The sequence below is a fragment of the Carlito syrichta genome, unplaced genomic scaffold (genome assembly GCF_000164805.1).
Source record: "Carlito syrichta isolate Samal-C Ts95f unplaced genomic scaffold, Tarsius_syrichta-2.0.1 Scaffold301617, whole genome shotgun sequence".
In the NCBI taxonomy this organism is placed as follows: Eukaryota; Metazoa; Chordata; class Mammalia; order Primates; family Tarsiidae; genus Carlito; species Carlito syrichta.
In genome coordinates this window covers 153530-171684 of record NW_007245713.1, presented here as the reverse complement: position 1 = coordinate 171684, position 18155 = coordinate 153530, and the positions used below count along the sequence as shown (strand labels likewise).

Below are 18155 nucleotides of genomic sequence, written 5' to 3'. Positions count from 1 at the left end.
TGGTCTATCAGAGCTTCCAGGAACCCAGCCCCCTGTTGCTCCCCACTTTAACAAAAAGGCAGTTAGCTGAGCCCTCCAACACCCTCACCTACAGGACCTACCACTTTCAAAGGGGCAGGCCTGGGAGTGGAGGAGATCACACTGTCAGAGATGAAAAATAGACTAGAATTAGGAGGCCTGAACCCAAGGTCTCACGCCGCCACCTTGTCTTTCTACAAGAGAAGATTCTCTCTTCCACAAAATCAGGATGACAATAACCATCACCTGTCCCCGTCTCAGGGCTGTCACAGAGATCCAAAGTGATAGCACAAGCAAAAGTGTTCTGTCGACTGTGAAGGCCGGTATTCGTAGTCATCTGCTGACCTCTGGTTGGGACAAAACAACTCACCTCACAGCACTGTTTCATGATTCTGAGGCCCACCCAGAAGAAACAATCAGCACACCCCTGACTCTAGAAACAAAAAGTGCTTACTGGGCACTCCTGACACTAGTCGAAGTGGTCGTAACACTCGAAAGGCACGGAGGGCTTTGACATCAAAGCCTCCTGATTTGCCGCTAGAGTGGTTCCCGCCTTCTGTTTCTTTGGTTAATTGTTCCAAAATTACACTAAACAATCTGAAAGAAGAAGAGAGAAAGAAATGTTAGAGTCTGTCACCCAGGAAAGCAAAACAGGATGATAATAGTAGTTATTTTTGAACAAGGGCTAATTCCATGAGGCGGCTGCTTAAATAAAAGGAAGGCGAGGCAAAAACAAGAACTAGGCTATGAAATCTGAACATTAACCAACCCATCTCCAAAATGATTGGGACAGGGATTAACTTCATCTGTTTTCATGACAGTAGAGCAGATGAAAACACATGAGCCCCGATGGGAGAGGGAACTTACTGGGGACCCAATGAGGAGTGTAACTGCCACAAACTGAAATGACAATAATCTTGTGGCTACTGTTTATGAGTGCTAGCTACGTGCTAAGCACTTACATATGTTATCACATTAATCCTTACAAAATGTTGTGGCACAGGAATTATTAACACCTCGTTATACATGAGAAAACAAACTCGGGAACAAGTAACTTGCCCAAGGTCACACAACTAGTGGCAGTAAATACAGGTACTTTGGCCCCTGTAGAATGTAGGTTCCATAAGGGCAGGGAGTTTTAGTCTGTTCTGTTCATGTGTTATGTGTTCATGTGATCTGTTCTAGCCTAGTGCCTATGACAATTTCTGACACACAAGAAGTGCTCAAAAATAATTGATGAATAAATCAATGAATGACTTTAAAGTCCCACACCTTATATGTTATACCACTTTCAGTGCAGTCACTGACACACATATCCCCACCTTCACTCTCATAGGTCTATCTGGAGACTGATGTAAATCCCAGACAGTAAGGAGTTGTGCAAAGGCTAAAAGCAGTTACCTAAGGTAAGGTATTAATATTGTCATTTCAAAATGTGAATAACATTGTGTCTGGCAGCCACAACAGATTTTTTCCTACTCTCAGAAGGTCTTCCAGATAAAGCTATTTTCAGGCAATCTACTCATTTAACAGTTACTTTTGTTCTTTCAAATAAATATTTATTCTTTGGAATTGTTGCTCATTTTTCAGAATAAATATAAATTCGCTCATTTCAAACAGCATCAACTCTGGCCAATCAGATTGTGGGAATGATTGGCCCTGCAACAAAGAAAAGGTTTCTAAAGTTTAATTAGCAGCCAAAGTAGAAACTCTGCCCCCACTGGCATGCCTCTAGACTGCCAAGTCATAGAGTTCATAAAACACAGGGTGGTCTGATTGCAGCCCTGATTGGGCACAGTCATGTCATTCTGGGGCATTTATAGACCAGCCCTTTGTTTTAATAACAGCACAGCAATTAGCAACGAACCCAGCTAGGAGGGAAAGTAAGTCAAGTCTCTAACTTTACAGAGCTTCAGATGGTGGGCTCTCCCTAGTCATGACTGGGGAAATAGATCAAATTTGTGACAGGGTTCTCTCTCTTTAGCATATTTTTTAAAATTACTGCAAACCCCTGCAGCAAGGCTAAAGTAAAAAGTCTCCCTCCAAAACAAATTCATAGCTTTACAAAAACAAAGGAAGAAAAAAAAAAACACCTCAAACTTCTGAAATGTGGAAGCCGCAGGAATTTTCATCCCAAAAGGTTAGGAAAGTAATTTATGCAGGTGGTGACTTAAGATTCCTTTCAAGTATCACTGTTTTGCAATGTACACTTCATGGTCCTTTTATCCCTTGTTCTTCAGCAGTGTCCTTGAAAACAGGTGAAAAATGTCTCTCTCATTACAGGAGAGCCCAAGTCAGCGAGAGAAGCAAGCTGCTGTTCCTAGGTAGAGCAGGGCTGCAAGGGGCCGGGGCTGGTTTCCATTCCAAAGAGCAGTTATAAGATATTAGGAAAGTTTCTCTCCTTCTCTGGGCCTCAATTTCTCTATACATAAAATGAGAAAGCTGGATTAAGTGACCCAGAGAATGACCTAATAGTCTGTGATTCTGTGCCTCTCACGCCACCCTTACCTGAAGAGATCAGGACATGACTGACTCTAGACTGTTGTGTTTGCCCCAAGGCATGTGAAAAAAGGCAAGGAGCTGCCTAAACTGACAGAAGTCAGAAGCCTCAGAATCAAGAGCCATGTTCTTCATAAATATCTTTACTGAAAAATTAGAGGAGTGGGATAAAACTTGGCTTAGATCAATCGTTTCTCTGAAGTAATGACTTCAGCTCTGGTAGGCACATCAAGTCCTCTTGTGGTCACATTAACAGTTAACATTTTAGAAATATCAATTACTTTCTTAATGTCTCAGTTATTGGGAATCTTGACAAAAGCAATAGGTCACTGCTGACTTGGAATGGAAAATCCATTGGATTGAGATACAGACTGCAGTTGGAAACTTCAGTGAGTGGGAATTTTATTCAAATGAAGACATAATTAAACTTTTCTTTTTAAAATTTTTTCTTCTTTTCTTTGACTACAACTTAGTGCATATTTTAGATTTAATAAACCAGATATTCTAAAGTTTTTTGCACATACTAAAAAAAGAAGTCCAATTCTACTCAAGTTTCCTAGAGGATTTTTATACTTTTTAAAGCACTTCATTGCAGTTTGATTTATACAAAAAGATGAGTTTTGACAAACAAATAAGCTTAAGTAACAAGAATCATAATCAAGATACAGAATAGTTCCAGCAACTCAGATGGTTCTCTTGTGCCCCCCTGCAGTCATCTTCCCTCAAGGTTCAGACTTGGGTATCCAATGACTGGCTGTTTGTTGCTACAGGTTTTTCCTTTTTCTAGAATCTATATAAATGGTATCACATAATATCACAATAGGTTCTCTTTTTTGTTTATCTTCTTTTGCTCACCATGTTTTTGAGATTCATCTAAGTTGTTACATTTATCAGCAGTTCATTTCTTTTTACTGTTCTGCAATATTCCAGTATATAAATATATCATAATGAGTTTATCCATTCACCAGTTGAGGGATATTTGAGTTTCTAGTTTTTCTCCATTATGAATAAAGTCTTTCTGTGGACTTGTGTTTTCACTTTTCTTGGATAAATACCTAAGAGTAGAACCAGTAACATGGTCTTATGGTCAGCCTATGTTTAACACTGTAAGAAACTGGCACATTTTTTCCAAAGTGACCATACCATTTTCCATTTCTACAAGCAGTATACAAGAATTCCAGTTATTCCATATTTTGGTTAACATTTGGTATTTTCAGTCTTTTAACATTTGGTAATACTAGCGGGTACATAGTGCTGTCACTGTAATTTTCATTTGCATTTCTCTAATCCCTAACAATGTTGAGCATATTTTCAGGTGCTTGTCGACCATTCACATATCTTCTTTTGTGAAAATCTGTTCAAATCTTTTACCCACTTATTTATTGGTTTGTCTTCTTGCTACTGAGTTGTAAGAGCTCTTTATATATTCTAAATACAAGTCTTTTGTCAGATATGTGTATTGTGAATATTTTTTACCAATCTGTTCCTTGCTTTTTTTTTTCAAATTGTCTTTTGAAGAAAAGTTTTAAATTTTGATAAAGTCCAATTTTGTCAATTGTCTCTTCTATAGTTGATGCTTTTATTTTGTTTTGTTTGTTTGTTTGTTTTGAGTTGGAGTCTCACTCAGTCACCCAGACTGGAGTGTAGTGGCCTCAACCAGCTGGGCTCTGGCGATCCTTCCGCCTCAGCCTTCCAAGTAGCTGGAACTACAGGCGCGTGCTACCACACCCGGCTGATTTTTCAATTTATTGTAGAGATGAGGTCTCACCAAGTTGCCCGGGCGGGTCTTGAAGCCACGGGCTCAGGCAATCCACCCACCTTGGCCTCCCAAAGCGTGGATTACAGGCTGAGCCACCAAGCCCGGCAGTTGATGCTTTTTTGTGTGCTAATAAATTTCTGCCTACCTTGAAGTCATAAAGACTTTTTCCCATATTTTTTACTAGAAATTTTATGTTATGTTTTATATTTAAGCCTATAATTCATTTAATGTAATATTTGTATATAGCATGAGGTAAGAATAGAGATTCCTCTTTTTTTAATATAGATAGTTGCCCCAGTACCACTTATTGAAAACCATTTCCTTAATCATTGAATTATCTATAATCAATCTGTCATATAACTGTGGGTCTATTTCTAGACTCTGCAGTTCTGTTCTATTGATATTTATGTCTATTACTTATGCCAGTATCACACTATCATGACCACTGTAGCTTTAGAGTCAGCCTTTAAACAAATCAGGTTCCAGCTTTGCTCTTAAAGATGTCTTTGCCTAATCTAGAACCTCTCTAATGGAAATGTTAGAATAAGCTTGTCAATCTCTACAAAAATCCCACTGGGAATTAGATTAGGATTCATTCTACAGCTCAACTGAGGAAGAACTGACGTTTTAACAACATTGAATCTTCTAATACATGAGCACTGATATATCACTCCACTTATTTAGTTCTTTTGCTTTCTCTTAGCAGGTTTTGTCATTTTAGTGAGCTATTTATACCTAAATATTTTATGTTTTTAAATGCTATCATAAATAGGATGCTTTAAAGTTTTTATTTTCCACTTGTTCATAGCCAGTATATAGAAATTCCCATAACTTTTTACACTGAGCTTTTATCTAGAAACATTGCTAAATTCACTCAGAAAACACAACTATGTATGATTTTAAACACTTTAAAATTCATCACTGACATTTATTTTATGGCCCAGAATATCGTCTCTCTTGGTGAATGTCCCATGTGCATGTGAAAAGAATATGCATTCTGCTCTTATTGGGTAGAATGTTCTTTAAAAATGTCAATTGGGTCAAGTTGATTGATGATATTGTTCAACTCTCCCCTACATCTTTAGTAATTTTCTGTCTACATGTTTTATCAAACTCCTCAAGAGAGTATTAAAATGGATAACTATAACTAGACTTATCTATTCCTTTTTCAGTTCTATCAGTTTTTGCTTTGTGTATTTTGAAACTCTGTTAGTAGGCATATATGCATTTAGAATTGTTAAATCCTCTTAATGAAACGACTTTTTATTATGAAATGTCTCTCTTTACCCTTGATAATATTTCTTGCTCTGAAGTCTACTTTATTAAATATTAATATAGCCACTCTAGCTTTCTTTCGATTAACTTCTATATTGTATTAATACATGTTTTTCCATACTTTCAAATTATTTGTGTGTTTATATTTAAAATAGGTTTTTTATGGACACTACTACAGAGTTGGGTCTTCTTTTTGTATATGTATAATCTGATAAACTCTGGATTTAACAAAGGTTTAGCTAGGCTGAAATCCAGCACCTTGCAACTTTTTTTTCTGTTTGTCCTATCCTTTGTTTCCTTCTTTCTTCTTCCTTATCTTTTTTGGATTAAGTTTTTTTTTTTATTCTATTTAATCTCCACTATAGACTTATTAGAAATACTTCTTTGGTTTTTTAGGGGTTCTTCGAGGGTAAGTGTCAACAAAAACTTTCTGTAAAGTGCCAGATAGTAAATTATTTTAGGATCTGAAGGCTATAGGGTCTGTCACAACTATTCAGTTTTGCCATATAACACCACATAGCCATAGACATGAGAGAATGTAACTGAATTAAAATAAAACCTTATTTGCCAAAGTATGCAGCAAATAGGATACTTTGTCAACATAAAAAAAAAGAGAGGGGAGGCTTAACCCAGATTTGCCAATTCATGTTCTAGAGTGGGTGTACGATCTTTAACTTACCACAGTCTATCTTCAAATAATATTTAATCACTCGAACTGCTGTATAGACATCTGACAATAATATATTGGTATTTCCCTGTACCTGTTGTTTGTGTTAAAATTGTCATACATTTTAATTCTATGGACACTACAGACACTACAATACATTGTTATTATTTTTGCTTTAAATTGTCAACTACCTTTAAAGAGATTTTAAAATGAAAAAAAGTCTGTATTATTTACCCATGTATTTGCCCTTTCTGACATTCATCGTTCCTTTTGTATTTATCCATATTTCTGTCTGATGTCATTTTCCTTCAGCTTGAAGAATTGCATTTAACATTTCTAGAGGTAGAGGTTTATCAGTCATGAATTCTCAAGCTTTGGAATGCCTGAAAAGTTTTTATTTGGAATTCAATTTTGAAAGATATTTCACTGAATAAATATTCTGGGTTGACATTTCCCCCCAGTACTTTATTACTGTATTTTATTTTTCCTCTTTTAAATTTTCTTTTTATTTTAAAGATGTGGGGTACAATTCAGGGTTAGGTACATAAATGTTCATTGTACAGGTACCCTTGTTGATGAGGTGTGTCCCCACTTCCCCAGGCAGAATCCTACTACTGCCAATCCTGCTTCCCCACTCCCCTCCTGGCAGTATCTGCTACTGCCAACCTTTATCTTATAGTATTATGATAATTGTTCAAGGTTCACTTATGAATGAGAACATGTGATACTCAGTTCTTTGTTTCTGTGAAAGATCACTCAGTATTAAAGACTCTAAGTCCATCCAGGTTGCTATGAAGTTCGCGATTTTGATCTTTATGACTGCACAATATTCCATCATGTACATGTACCATATTTTTATCCAGTCCTCTTTTGATGGGCAGAATGGTTGATTCCATGTCCTTGCAACTGTGAACAATGTCCCCCCAGCACTTTAAAGATGTCTCTCCATTGTCTTCTGACTTGCAAGAATGTTGACAAAAAGTCTGAGTTTTTTCCCTCTGTTTTAAAATATTCTCTTTATTTTTGATTTTTAATAAATTGAATGTGATTATGATGTGCCTTGATGTGCCTTTCTTCACGTTTATTTTGTTCAGACTTTGTTGAACTTCTTGATTTGTTAGTTTATTTTTTCATCACATTTGGAAAATCTGGAGCCATTTCATCAAGCCCTTTTTGCTATTTCCCATCTCCTGTCTTTCTGAGACTCCATATATACATGTTAGGCCACTTGATATTTCCCCACATGTTGTGAAGAAGAGGTGTTCATTTTATCCTCAGTTATCATTCTTCATGTTATTGCTACATCTTCAGATTTCCTGATTTTTGTCTTCTGTAGTGTCTACTCTGCTGTTAAGCCAATCCACAGAACTTTTCATTTCATTCATATTTTTAATCTCTTAAAGTCCCATTTGGTTCTTTTTTATATTGTCTCATCTTTCCTTATTATAGTCATGGATCCCTTTAAGTCCATAAATATATTTATAATAGCAGTTTTCAAGTGTTGTAAAGTCTTTCTTTGCTAATTCCATCATCTCTGTCATTTCAGGATCTGCTTCCATAGATGGGATTTTCTCCTGGTTATGGGTCATTTCTTCATATGTCTAATAATAGTCGACTGAATGCTGGATATTTTGAATGTTACTTTGTTAAGTTTCCAGATTTGGTGTCTTGCTTAAAAGAATGTTGAGTTCTGTTCTGGCAGGTAGTTAAGTTATTTGAATGTCAGTCTGCTCCTTTTCAAACTTCTTTTCAAACATGGGTAGCAAGGATTTCACGTAGTCTTTACTCTAGAGCAGGGATTAGCAAACTTTTTATATAAAGGGCCGGATAGTAAATATTTTAGGTTTTGTGGACCTAAACTACTCAAACTCAACCATGTAAACAAATGAGTGTGGCTATGTTACAATAAAACTGTATTTATAAAAATACATGGCAAGCTAGAAGGGCTAGGATTTGATATAATTTGCCAACCCCTGCTCTGGAGCTAGTTTGGTGCTACTACTAATGACCCTTCTGGGGTCTCTACTGATAGTCCTGAGTGTTTGGTGAGGTCTTTCCACTCTGGTTAGTCAGAACTTGAATACCTTCCAGTCTTTTGTGAGCTTTGGTTATTATTCATTTTACAGCTCCCCAGTTTTTCTCTTTTCCCTAGTAGGATCTTTGGCCTCATAGAATCATGTCCTATATAAGTGTAGCATTAGTCTTCAGCCAAAACTGAAGAGGACCCCAAGGCATATTTACGGGGCTCCTTCTTTGAATATCTCCCTTCCCAGATTCTACCCCTCACATTTCAGCCACTCATTTTCCCTGAACTTTTGTCTCTCTCCTTAGCTCAATGATGCTATCATGTCCTACCTCTCCCCCTACCCCTGCCCGGTTCCTCATCCTTATACTGTGCTATAGTATGAAAAGGCAGAAAGCCGAGGTGCTTATAGCTTGGCAACAAACGAAAAGAAGCTAAGCATCTCCGTTCTCTAGCTGAACAAAAAGCCTAGTGGCATGACAGGCGCAGCAAAGTCATTCTAGAACCAAGAGACCTGCAAGGCTCTTGCCTGCCATTTCCTGATAGAGCTCACCAAATACAGGAAGGTATGGCATATATCTGCCACCTCTTCATTCTGACGTACTTCCTTTGCAATGATGCCTTAGATGCCAATGTACTGTGGTGGTTTTTGAAAAAGCTAACTCCCCCTTCCCACCAAGTCTAATAATCCCACTGGGCCACCACTTTGTAACCCATATTAACTTCCTAGGTTAAAAGGACAGGCCCCAAATCAATCCCACTTTACCTAATATCCTGCAGAATTAATATCCCATTCTAGAAATTTATGATAAAAGGAAAACTATCTGGTTCAACTCCAAAAGGCAGTTCACCAAAGCCACAGAGATGAAAACAGTCAGCTTATGTAAAATTTTCTCCCTATTGAAACAAACATAATTCTAGGAGCAATCTATTTTACAGCTAGGGTAACGAAGACTCAGTGAAGGAACATAACTTCCTATGTGAGTATTTGGTCCAAAGGCCCAGCATGCCTCTAACACTGATTCATTTTCCTCCTGCTGGCAACACATCCAGGTGTGGAAGGACCAGAACAATATGGGCCACTATTTTTCATTTTAACATTCTACATTAACTAAAACTATTGCTGTCTTCTTCCTGCAACAGGATTTGTGAACAACACCTGCTTCTCTGCAATTTTTTTTTTTTTTTTTTTTTTTTGAGTTGGAGTCTCACTCAGTTGCCCAGACTGGAGTGCAGTGGCCGCTCCCGGCCACCGCAGCCTCGACCTGCTGGGCTCCGGCAATCCTTCCACCTCAGCCTTCCAAGTAGCCGGAATTACAGGCGCGCACTACCACGCCCGGCTAATTTTTTGATTTATTGTAGAGAAGAGGTCTCGCTGCCCAGGCGGGTCTCGAACCCGCCGGCTCAGGCAATCCACTCACCTCAGCCTCCCAAAGGCGCGGGATTACAGGCTGAGCCACCGAGCCCGGCTTCTCTGCATTTTTTTAGCTTATTTAATTTTATTCCAGATATGTGACATTATTCAGTCATTTGTTTTGCTATTTAAAATGGGACAGTGGTATGCCAGAGTTTCTTCCATACATCAGCAGAAAAAAAAAATTCATAGCTTTGTTCAAGGGATGTTCAATAGCAGAGTACCTCACTGCTATGAAGGCTTTATTATACTTTGACTTTTTTTTTTAACTTAACATGGTGCTAAGTATTAAGAGTTTTACTCACTTAACTTGAATCCCCAGCTAGGCTGGTCTGTTTGTGGAGGTGCAAGAGACCCTGCAAGGTAAAGTCTCTCATATTAGGAGCACAGACTCCCTTCCGCAGCATGATACTGAAAAGGGGAGCAACAACAACGCGGGAGTTCCAAACCAGTCTCTACCCAGAGACTGGCAGCAGCATCGTTGGTCTTAGAAGAACTCCTGACAGATTCTGGAGCAACACCTGGCATAAAAGAGCAACCATATTCCCTAAAAAGACTATGTACTCTGTTACCCTTACCCTCACCTCCCATTTTCCAAATAAACATTCCCCCAAAATAAAAGAGACTTACCCTACTATTACTATAACAAAATCCAGTAAATTCCATCCATTCCTAACATAAGCATTAGGATGTAGCAATAATCCATACGCTATAATCTTCAAAAATGTTTCGACTGTAAAAATAATCAGGAAGGCATATTCTACTTTTTCCTGTGGGGGAAAATAAAGAAACATTAAAAAAATAATAAAAAGGAAGAAGACAGGAAAAGAAACAGGGATTAGAATGTACATCTCAAAGATACGAGCATTTTCCTCCAAGAAAATTTATATTATGAGAAATGGAACAATTACACTGCACCTGGGCCAGGAAGGCATTTAAATTCTAACACTGAATTTCTCATAAGCAACTAAGTGCAAAACGCTTTTTATTCCAGGCTGCATGATTGCATTTTGCCACCTGCCCTGATGCGTGTGCAATGAGTCTGCCTAGGACGTAATGGGCATGTTTCTTATTTGCACACATTTGCAAAACGCAGCATGTTTTCCTCCTGAGGTTGCCAAATCAGGTCCAGAAAAGCACAAGAGTACAACAAAGATTCCAACCGTGGCTTTGAACAAAATGCCCTTTGGAAGAAATGAAGATGTACCTGTTTTGACCCTCTCTTCCTCTTGGGTTTATGTCTGATTTCTAAGTCAGAGTCAGCTTTGTCACTGGGTAGCAAGGTGACCTTGGGCAAGTCCCTCCCCTCATCTGGACATAAGTTTCCACACTTGCACAGGAAGGCCAGTGAACACAGGATGGTAAACACCCTGCCTGCTTATTGGTATGCCACCTCTTCCTGGTTGACACTACTGCCGGCTCACCGTGTACTTTCCCAGGGAACTTGGGCTCAACTCCGAACCCTTCTTTCGTATCAGTCCTCAGTGGTATGACCCATGGTTAGATGACTCCTAGAACCTTTCCACTTCCAACCCATGCAAATCCATGAGCTGTGGGAAGCACATCAATCAGTTGGAGGTCTAAAAACTCCAGGACATCAATTAGTTGGAGGTCTAAAAACTCCAACTCTTTACCTTTTTAGAAAGGTCTTCCTTACATGGCTTCAATTTCAATAGCACCAACAGAGATGTGTGTAATTAACTTTATAAGAGACATTCCCTGGCATGAACCTACTTGAATAACTAAACAAAAAATCATCACCAACTGAAATTCTTCAATATAAAGTCCTCTACTAATATTAGTGGGATGTGAAGAAAGTTACCACTACCGTAGAGAAACAGAAGGCGTGGAATTCACATACTAAGATGCCTAGTGCAAGGGATCAAAAGAGCCATAAAAAAAGAATAAAATCATGAATTTCACAGTAACGTGGATGGAATTGGAGTTTATAATACTGAGTGATCTCTCACAGAAACAAAGATCTGAGTATCCCATGTTCTCACTCATAAGTGGACCTTGAACAACTATCGTAATACTATAAGAAAAGAATTGACAGTGGTGGGAAACTATGGCGGGGGCAGGGAGGGGAAGGGAGGTGGGATTAATGGTTGTCAATATCTGTCTGGGGATAGGGGGGCCTACCTCATCAACAAGAGTACCTGCACAATGCATATTTGTATAGCTAACCCTTAACTGTACCCCACAATTTTAAGATAAAAAATACGTAAAAAAGAAAGAAAGAAAGAAAGAAAGAAAGAAAGAAAGAAATGTAGCTCAGGAAACACTTAAAAAAAAAAAAAAAAAAAAGGAAACATTTAGTAAACATCTCTTTTGCATGACAGGCACAGTACCAGGAGCCAGGCTTAGAAAATATCCCCACTACGGAGGTTCCTGTCCTCAAAAAGTTTAGCCTGTTGGGAGTTAGGGGAGAATTTCGAATGTGTACACAGAGAACTTCTGAAGAGTCACAAAAGAGAAAACTGACAAAAGCGATTCTGTATCTGTAGCCCTCAGGTCAAGCCAAAGTTTTAATCTACTTCTTTACCAACCTTTTCACAATGGATTGCATGGGGGGGAAAAAGGACTTTGTTGTGTTATATGTGACTACTACTACAGATATTCTTATAAATGCAAATTTGTGTTTTAAAAATCTTTTTTCAGAAATGTTTTTTAAAATATTTATTTTAGGATGATTCTCACAAGCCTGACCCCCTGAAAAATTATTACCTGTTAAATACTTGCGGCAGTAGCCCCCACCCTTTTACATTTAAATGTGAATCTTGCCTAAGCCACCCCTGGGTCCTAGCTGCCTGCTCCCAGAAGGCTGCCGCTCTGTCACTGCCTGGCAGAACTTCCCTTTATCTTGCAGACGGTATCCTCCCTCTTGACCACCAGAGGTGCCATCAACCATGGCCATGCATCCAAGCCTTCTCCATTCTCAAGTTCATACTGGTCATGTAAAAGCCAGTTCATCGGGTCTTTCTTCCCAGGTCTCAGAACCATCGTGGTTCCTGTCATTTCTAAAATACCTGCCCTCCAGAGCTCCCTTTACTCCCCAGAATACCATCATAGTAGCCTAATACATTCCTTTTTGTGAGTTAGGTGCGAGTCAGTGTATTTGCCATTTAGAAAGACTAGCCCATCCCCAACCTCTCTACGCATGCCTCCTGCAGACCTTCAAACAGGTTCTGTTGTCAGTCAGGCTCACCCTGTGCTCTCTGCACCTCCCAGTCCTTGACCAGTACCTCACTCCCTTGACACAGACATGTCCTCTGGGCTAGGTTGAGCAACCATGTGAGGTGCCCCTCTCATGCCACATGTAGACCTGCAAGGATGCCCTTGTTTACTATCCAGATTCCCTGTTGTCCTATCTGCTGCCACATCCCTCAGTGGCATGCTCCCTCAGGCGACACATGATGCAGAGGAAAAATCACACATCACACTGTGGTTGGGATTCTGAGGGACAAGGACCAACATTGCTACTGGCTAAGGAGAGAGCTCCAGGAAGGTTTCAACAAGGCCATAACATTAACTCTGAAAGCTCAGAAAAAGGGAATTTTGTTGCTTTAACCAGGGGCAAAAATTCCTGAAAATACTAACCCACATCAGACATTGACCACCAAATGTAGATCGTCAATATGTTTTCAAGACTTCGAGTTCTAAGGAAGCTAGATAAGCTAAAAGCAGCACACTGATTTGACAATTCCTCTTCCCTTTTTATCCTTGTGCTTTATTTACTAGGCCACACAGGGAAAAAAAAAAGCTTTTGCTGCCATCAATATTCATAGCAGTTATATCCCTACGTCAAGACAGCACACTATACTTTAGAGCAGAAAAACAAGGCAGAGAACAGACAGTACATCTCCCAAACACAGCTTGTTTTTCCTCTTTGGCTTTTATTTATAAGTAATTTTGCCACGATAATATGAGGGCCATTAGGATAACTGGCTTATTCAAGGTTCTTTTACCCTCACCCATCCCTTGTCCTCTCCCCACTTCTTTTTAAAGAATTTGGTTTCTCTTTCCAAAATCCTTAGTGAATTACTTGATGGAATTCATTATAAGAAGTACAACCTTGCCTTAATGTGATTCTTTATAACAGAGAGACCACTATAATGCCAATTGAACAATCATAGTTTGGATAGTGGGCAGACTGGTTTGCCTAGAAGCCGATGTTGTTTTGGTTCTCCAGCCTGCCATTTAAAAGAAATCCTATGAAACAAGTATGCCTCCACATTAAACACATGAAGCATTTTTAAAAACAAAATTGCAAAACAACAATCAGGAGAAGTGAGATAATTGCTTTACAAAAGGATTGTTCATTTGAGACAAGAACGTTGGGTTCATAATTTGAAAAAGAAGCCAACAAGAAAATCAGGCTCCTCTGGAGGCGAGGTGGGAAAATGCATCCGGCCCAAGGAGCCAGGTGACGTGGCACAGAGAAGATGTTGAACGCTGTGGCCAGGATGGATGAGAGCAAAGAGGAAGAAGAAATGGCAAGAATGAAGGAATGGGACAGCTGAAGGAGCAAGCAGGAACTCTCTGGAACTGGACATGAAATGAGGTGTCCTTGCTATAGGAGGCCTAGGCAGGGGTTGTACCTTAAAAGCCTCTCCCCAGGCTGAACAGAAAGACTAAATGATTCCTGCATCCCATCCCCCTCCATGTGCCAGGCAGAGTCATGCTTGCAGCCTTCAGCCACCCACAAGCAGGGATTTCTTCTCACTGGCAGGAGATCCTAAGTGGGCAGGGACAGTCAAATCTCCTTTTAGAAAACTACTGCCAGAGACCACTCTATATATGGATGAAGTCCCCTGTGAGAACTCAAGCCACCAGGGAAACAAAGGCTCCAATCTGATTCTGAAACCTGATTTACCTCCTTGAAACAGTGAGATTTCGCCAACAGGATAGTCTCTAAACCAACAATCTCTAACTAGTTAACAGGCACTAAACTAGTTAATGCTACATAGAACCTTGAAAAACAAAACGTCAACTAGCAAGATGTCGAAAATGCCAGAATCTTTCATTATACTTGGTACTCTCCTCTCCTATTCTCAAGGATTCTTTTATCAGTGATGTGGTACAAATGTTTATTCATCCATCTAGTCATCCACCCATGACCACCTGAGTCCTTCTCAGCAAAGCCTGGTCCCTATCCTTATAGAGCTACCAACTGCTATCAAAATCAACAAAGGCTTGATGCAACCAGGTAAGAGTTCTTCGCTTTGCTCATCCACCCACATGGCTCCAAGTCTTTGGGAAGGCCCTGGCTTACATGCTGCCAGTAGTTGTACTATGCCATGACATTGGCACAGTAGTTATACTGTGCCATCCCTTCTGTGCCATGACATTGCCCTCCAGGCCTGAACTCCCTACTGACAGGGATCATCTCTTACTGTCTTTATAACTCTAGCATCTAGCACTACATCAGACATACATAAGGCACTTATAGGTGCTACCTGGAAGTAGAAAAGAAAAAAGAAACAGGAAGGAATAAAGAAACAAAGCTAGATCTAAAGGGGGTTATTAAAACATGAAGTTTTGTGATCCTAACACACATATCAAAAGATAAAACACAGGGTATGTCTCTTTCTAAACTACCATAATCTCTTTCTCGAATAAGACTGGAGGAAAAGGTCAAACTGCTGAGACCACAGCTGATCTGAACATCTTGCCTTCCTGTTCTATTCCAACCTGCAGTCCCTTGGTTAAGGTCCTCATCCTTCCATCCTTCCGTATCTTCCTCTTCAGACTTTCCCATTTCTCTTCTGTGGAAGTGCTTCACTACAAGTCAAGGGCCAATATGCTCCCTCCCACATATGCCTGACATTTTCCCACCTTCATGCCTTTACCCTCCCTGCTTCAAGCGCCCACCTTGTATGCTTGCCCCATGTATGTAACATTCCCTCTTCAGACAGAGTGAGCACACAGCTCCGTGATACAAGGCCAAAAACAAGCCCAGTGTGGTTGAATGCCAAGAACACAGGGCCTGTAGCCATGTATCTGTTTTCTGCAAGTCCCACCTCAGTCACTGATTCATGTTGAGGCCCTGGGCCACAGTGAACCATTCCACATCCTGTTTCCTCTTTCTAAAATGGTCTCGCCAACTCCCTTTCTCATCAATCTAAGCTCTACTTGTTCTTCGAGGCTCAGTTTAAATGACAGTTTCTCAGCAAAACCTTTACTAATCTTCCAGACAAAATTAGAGCCTGCTAGTTATATGTTGTCAAAGTCCGTTAGACTTTTTCATAGCCCTAATTCACAATAGAAATTTACATCTTTAAAAATTACCTCCTTAACAGAGAGCCCAAAAATAAATCCATGCATTTATAGTCAACTGATCATTGACAAACGTGCCAAGAACATGCAACAGGAAAAGGACAGTCTCTTCAATAAGTGGTTTTGGTAAAACTGAATATCCACAAGCAGAAGAAAGAAATTCGACCCTGATCTCATACCAAAGACAAAAATCAACTCAAAACAGACTTTAAAAAGTACTAGAAGAAAACAGGGTAAAATTTCTTAATGTTGGTCTAAGCAAAGATTTTACTTATGACTCCAAAAGCACAGGCAGCAAAAGCAAATCAGACAAATAGGATTTCATTAAACTAAAAGGCAACAGAATAAAAATACAACCAGAAGAATGAGAGAAAATATTTGCAAACCATGCATCTGATAAGAGTTACTATCTAAAATATATATGAAATTCAAACAACTCAGCAGCAAGAAAACAAATAACCTGATTTAAAAATAAGCAAAGGTCCTGAATGAACATTTCTCGAATAAAGACATACAAATAGCCAGCAGATATAGGAAAAAAATGCTTACTACCACTAATCATCAGGGATGTGCAAATTAAATCCACAATGGCCTCATACCTGATAGAATAGTTATTATCAAAAAGGCCAGTGATAAGTGTTGGCAAAGATATAGAGAAAAAGGAACCCTCGTACATTGTTGATGGGAATATAAATTAATACAGTCATTATGAAGAACAGAATGGAGGTTTTTCAAAAAATTAAAAATAGAACTACCATAAAATTCAGCAATTTTACTTCTGGAAATATATACACACAAAATGAAATCAATATGTCAAAGAGATATCTACACTCCCATGTTCTTTACATTATTCAGAATAGCAAAGATATGGAATCCACCTGCATGTCCACCAATGAATGAATGGATAAAGAAAATGTAGTACATATACACAATAAAACACTATTCAGCTTTTTTTAAAACAAGGAAATTCTGTCATTTGCAACAACACAGATGAATCTGGAGGACATTATGCTAAGTGAAATAAGCCAGACATAGAAAGTGCCTGCATGATCTCACATGTGGAATCTAAAAAAGTCAAACTCAAAGAAGCAGAGAGTAGAATGGTAATTACCAGGGGAAGGAGACAGGAAGACTGGGGAGATGTTGGTCAAAGTATATGAAAGTTAGACAGGAGGAATACATTCAGGAGATCTATTGCACAACATGGTGACTACAGTTAACAACAATGTATCATATACTTGAAAATTGCCAAGAGTCGATTTTTAAATGTTCTCACCACAACAAAAATAAGTATGTGAGGTAATATATATGTCAATTAGATTAATTTCACCATTGCACAATGTATACATATATTAAAACAACATATTGTACACCCTAAATATGTTCAGTTTTTGCCAATTAAAAAAATGCATTAGCCGGGCTCGGTAGCTCAGCCAGTAATCCCACGCCTTTGGGAGGCTGAGGTGAGTGGATTGCCTGAGCCCGCGGGTTTGAGACCTGCCTGGGCAACAAGACCTCATCTCTACAATAAATTAAAAAAAAAAAAAAAATCAGCCGGGCGTGGTAGCGCATGCCTGTAATTCCGGCTACTCGGAAGGCCGAGGTGGAAGGATTGCCGGAGCCCAGCAGGTCGAGGCTGCGGTGGCCAGGAGCAGCCACTGCACTCCAGTCTGGGCGACAGAGTGAGACTCCAACTCAAAAAAAAATAAAAATAAAAAATTGCATTAATTTTTTTAAATTACCCCTTTAATATTTGTCTCCCCCAATAAATATTCACTTCTTTAAGGCCAGAGATCATCTCTATTCCATGCATCACTGCATTCCTAAGGCCTGTCACAAAAATAGATACTTAACATATATAAACTAGTAAATAAATGAGCAACATGAGAGGTTTTGACCAGTTAATATTAAACATCCCTTCCTGCTAAGCTCCATGATGCCAGGGGTCCCTAGTTTTGTCCTGATCGAAGAAAGCATCCCTGAGTTATGTGTCAAGGAAAGCTTCTGCACACAGCACCCTGCACCCTCCTCACGATCCATCCTGCTCAGGGTAGCGTGTTCTAGTCAGAGGAGGAGCCCATACAAAGGCAAGCTGTTCAAAGCAATGAGCGGGCCATGGGCTGGGGTACAATGTGTGAGGACGGGTGGAGAGGGGGAGGGGGAGGCTGGAGGAGCACACAAGAGGCCAGCCATGAAGGGCCCCAGGTGCCATGCTACCGGG

The 18155-nt window shown here is 39.5% G+C and overlaps 1 protein-coding gene across 3 annotated transcripts in view; it reads right to left on the bottom strand.

The window, feature by feature from the left end:
* The window catches only part of CACNA1D (calcium voltage-gated channel subunit alpha1 D), a 160261-nt gene extending 149712 nt beyond the window's left edge, over nt 1-10549 (bottom strand). For all 3 annotated transcript variants that reach the window (XM_008054924.2, XM_008054925.2, XM_008054923.2), the window contains exons 1-2: nt 10286-10549; nt 473-615 (exon numbers count right to left, since the gene is read on the bottom strand). In XM_008054924.2, the coding sequence (XP_008053115.1) occupies nt 473-615; nt 10286-10506 (364 nt within the window). In that variant the 5' untranslated portion in view covers nt 10507-10549. The remainder of the gene's footprint in view (nt 1-472; nt 616-10285) is intronic.
* Between the last annotated feature and the right edge of the window lie 7606 nt (nt 10550-18155).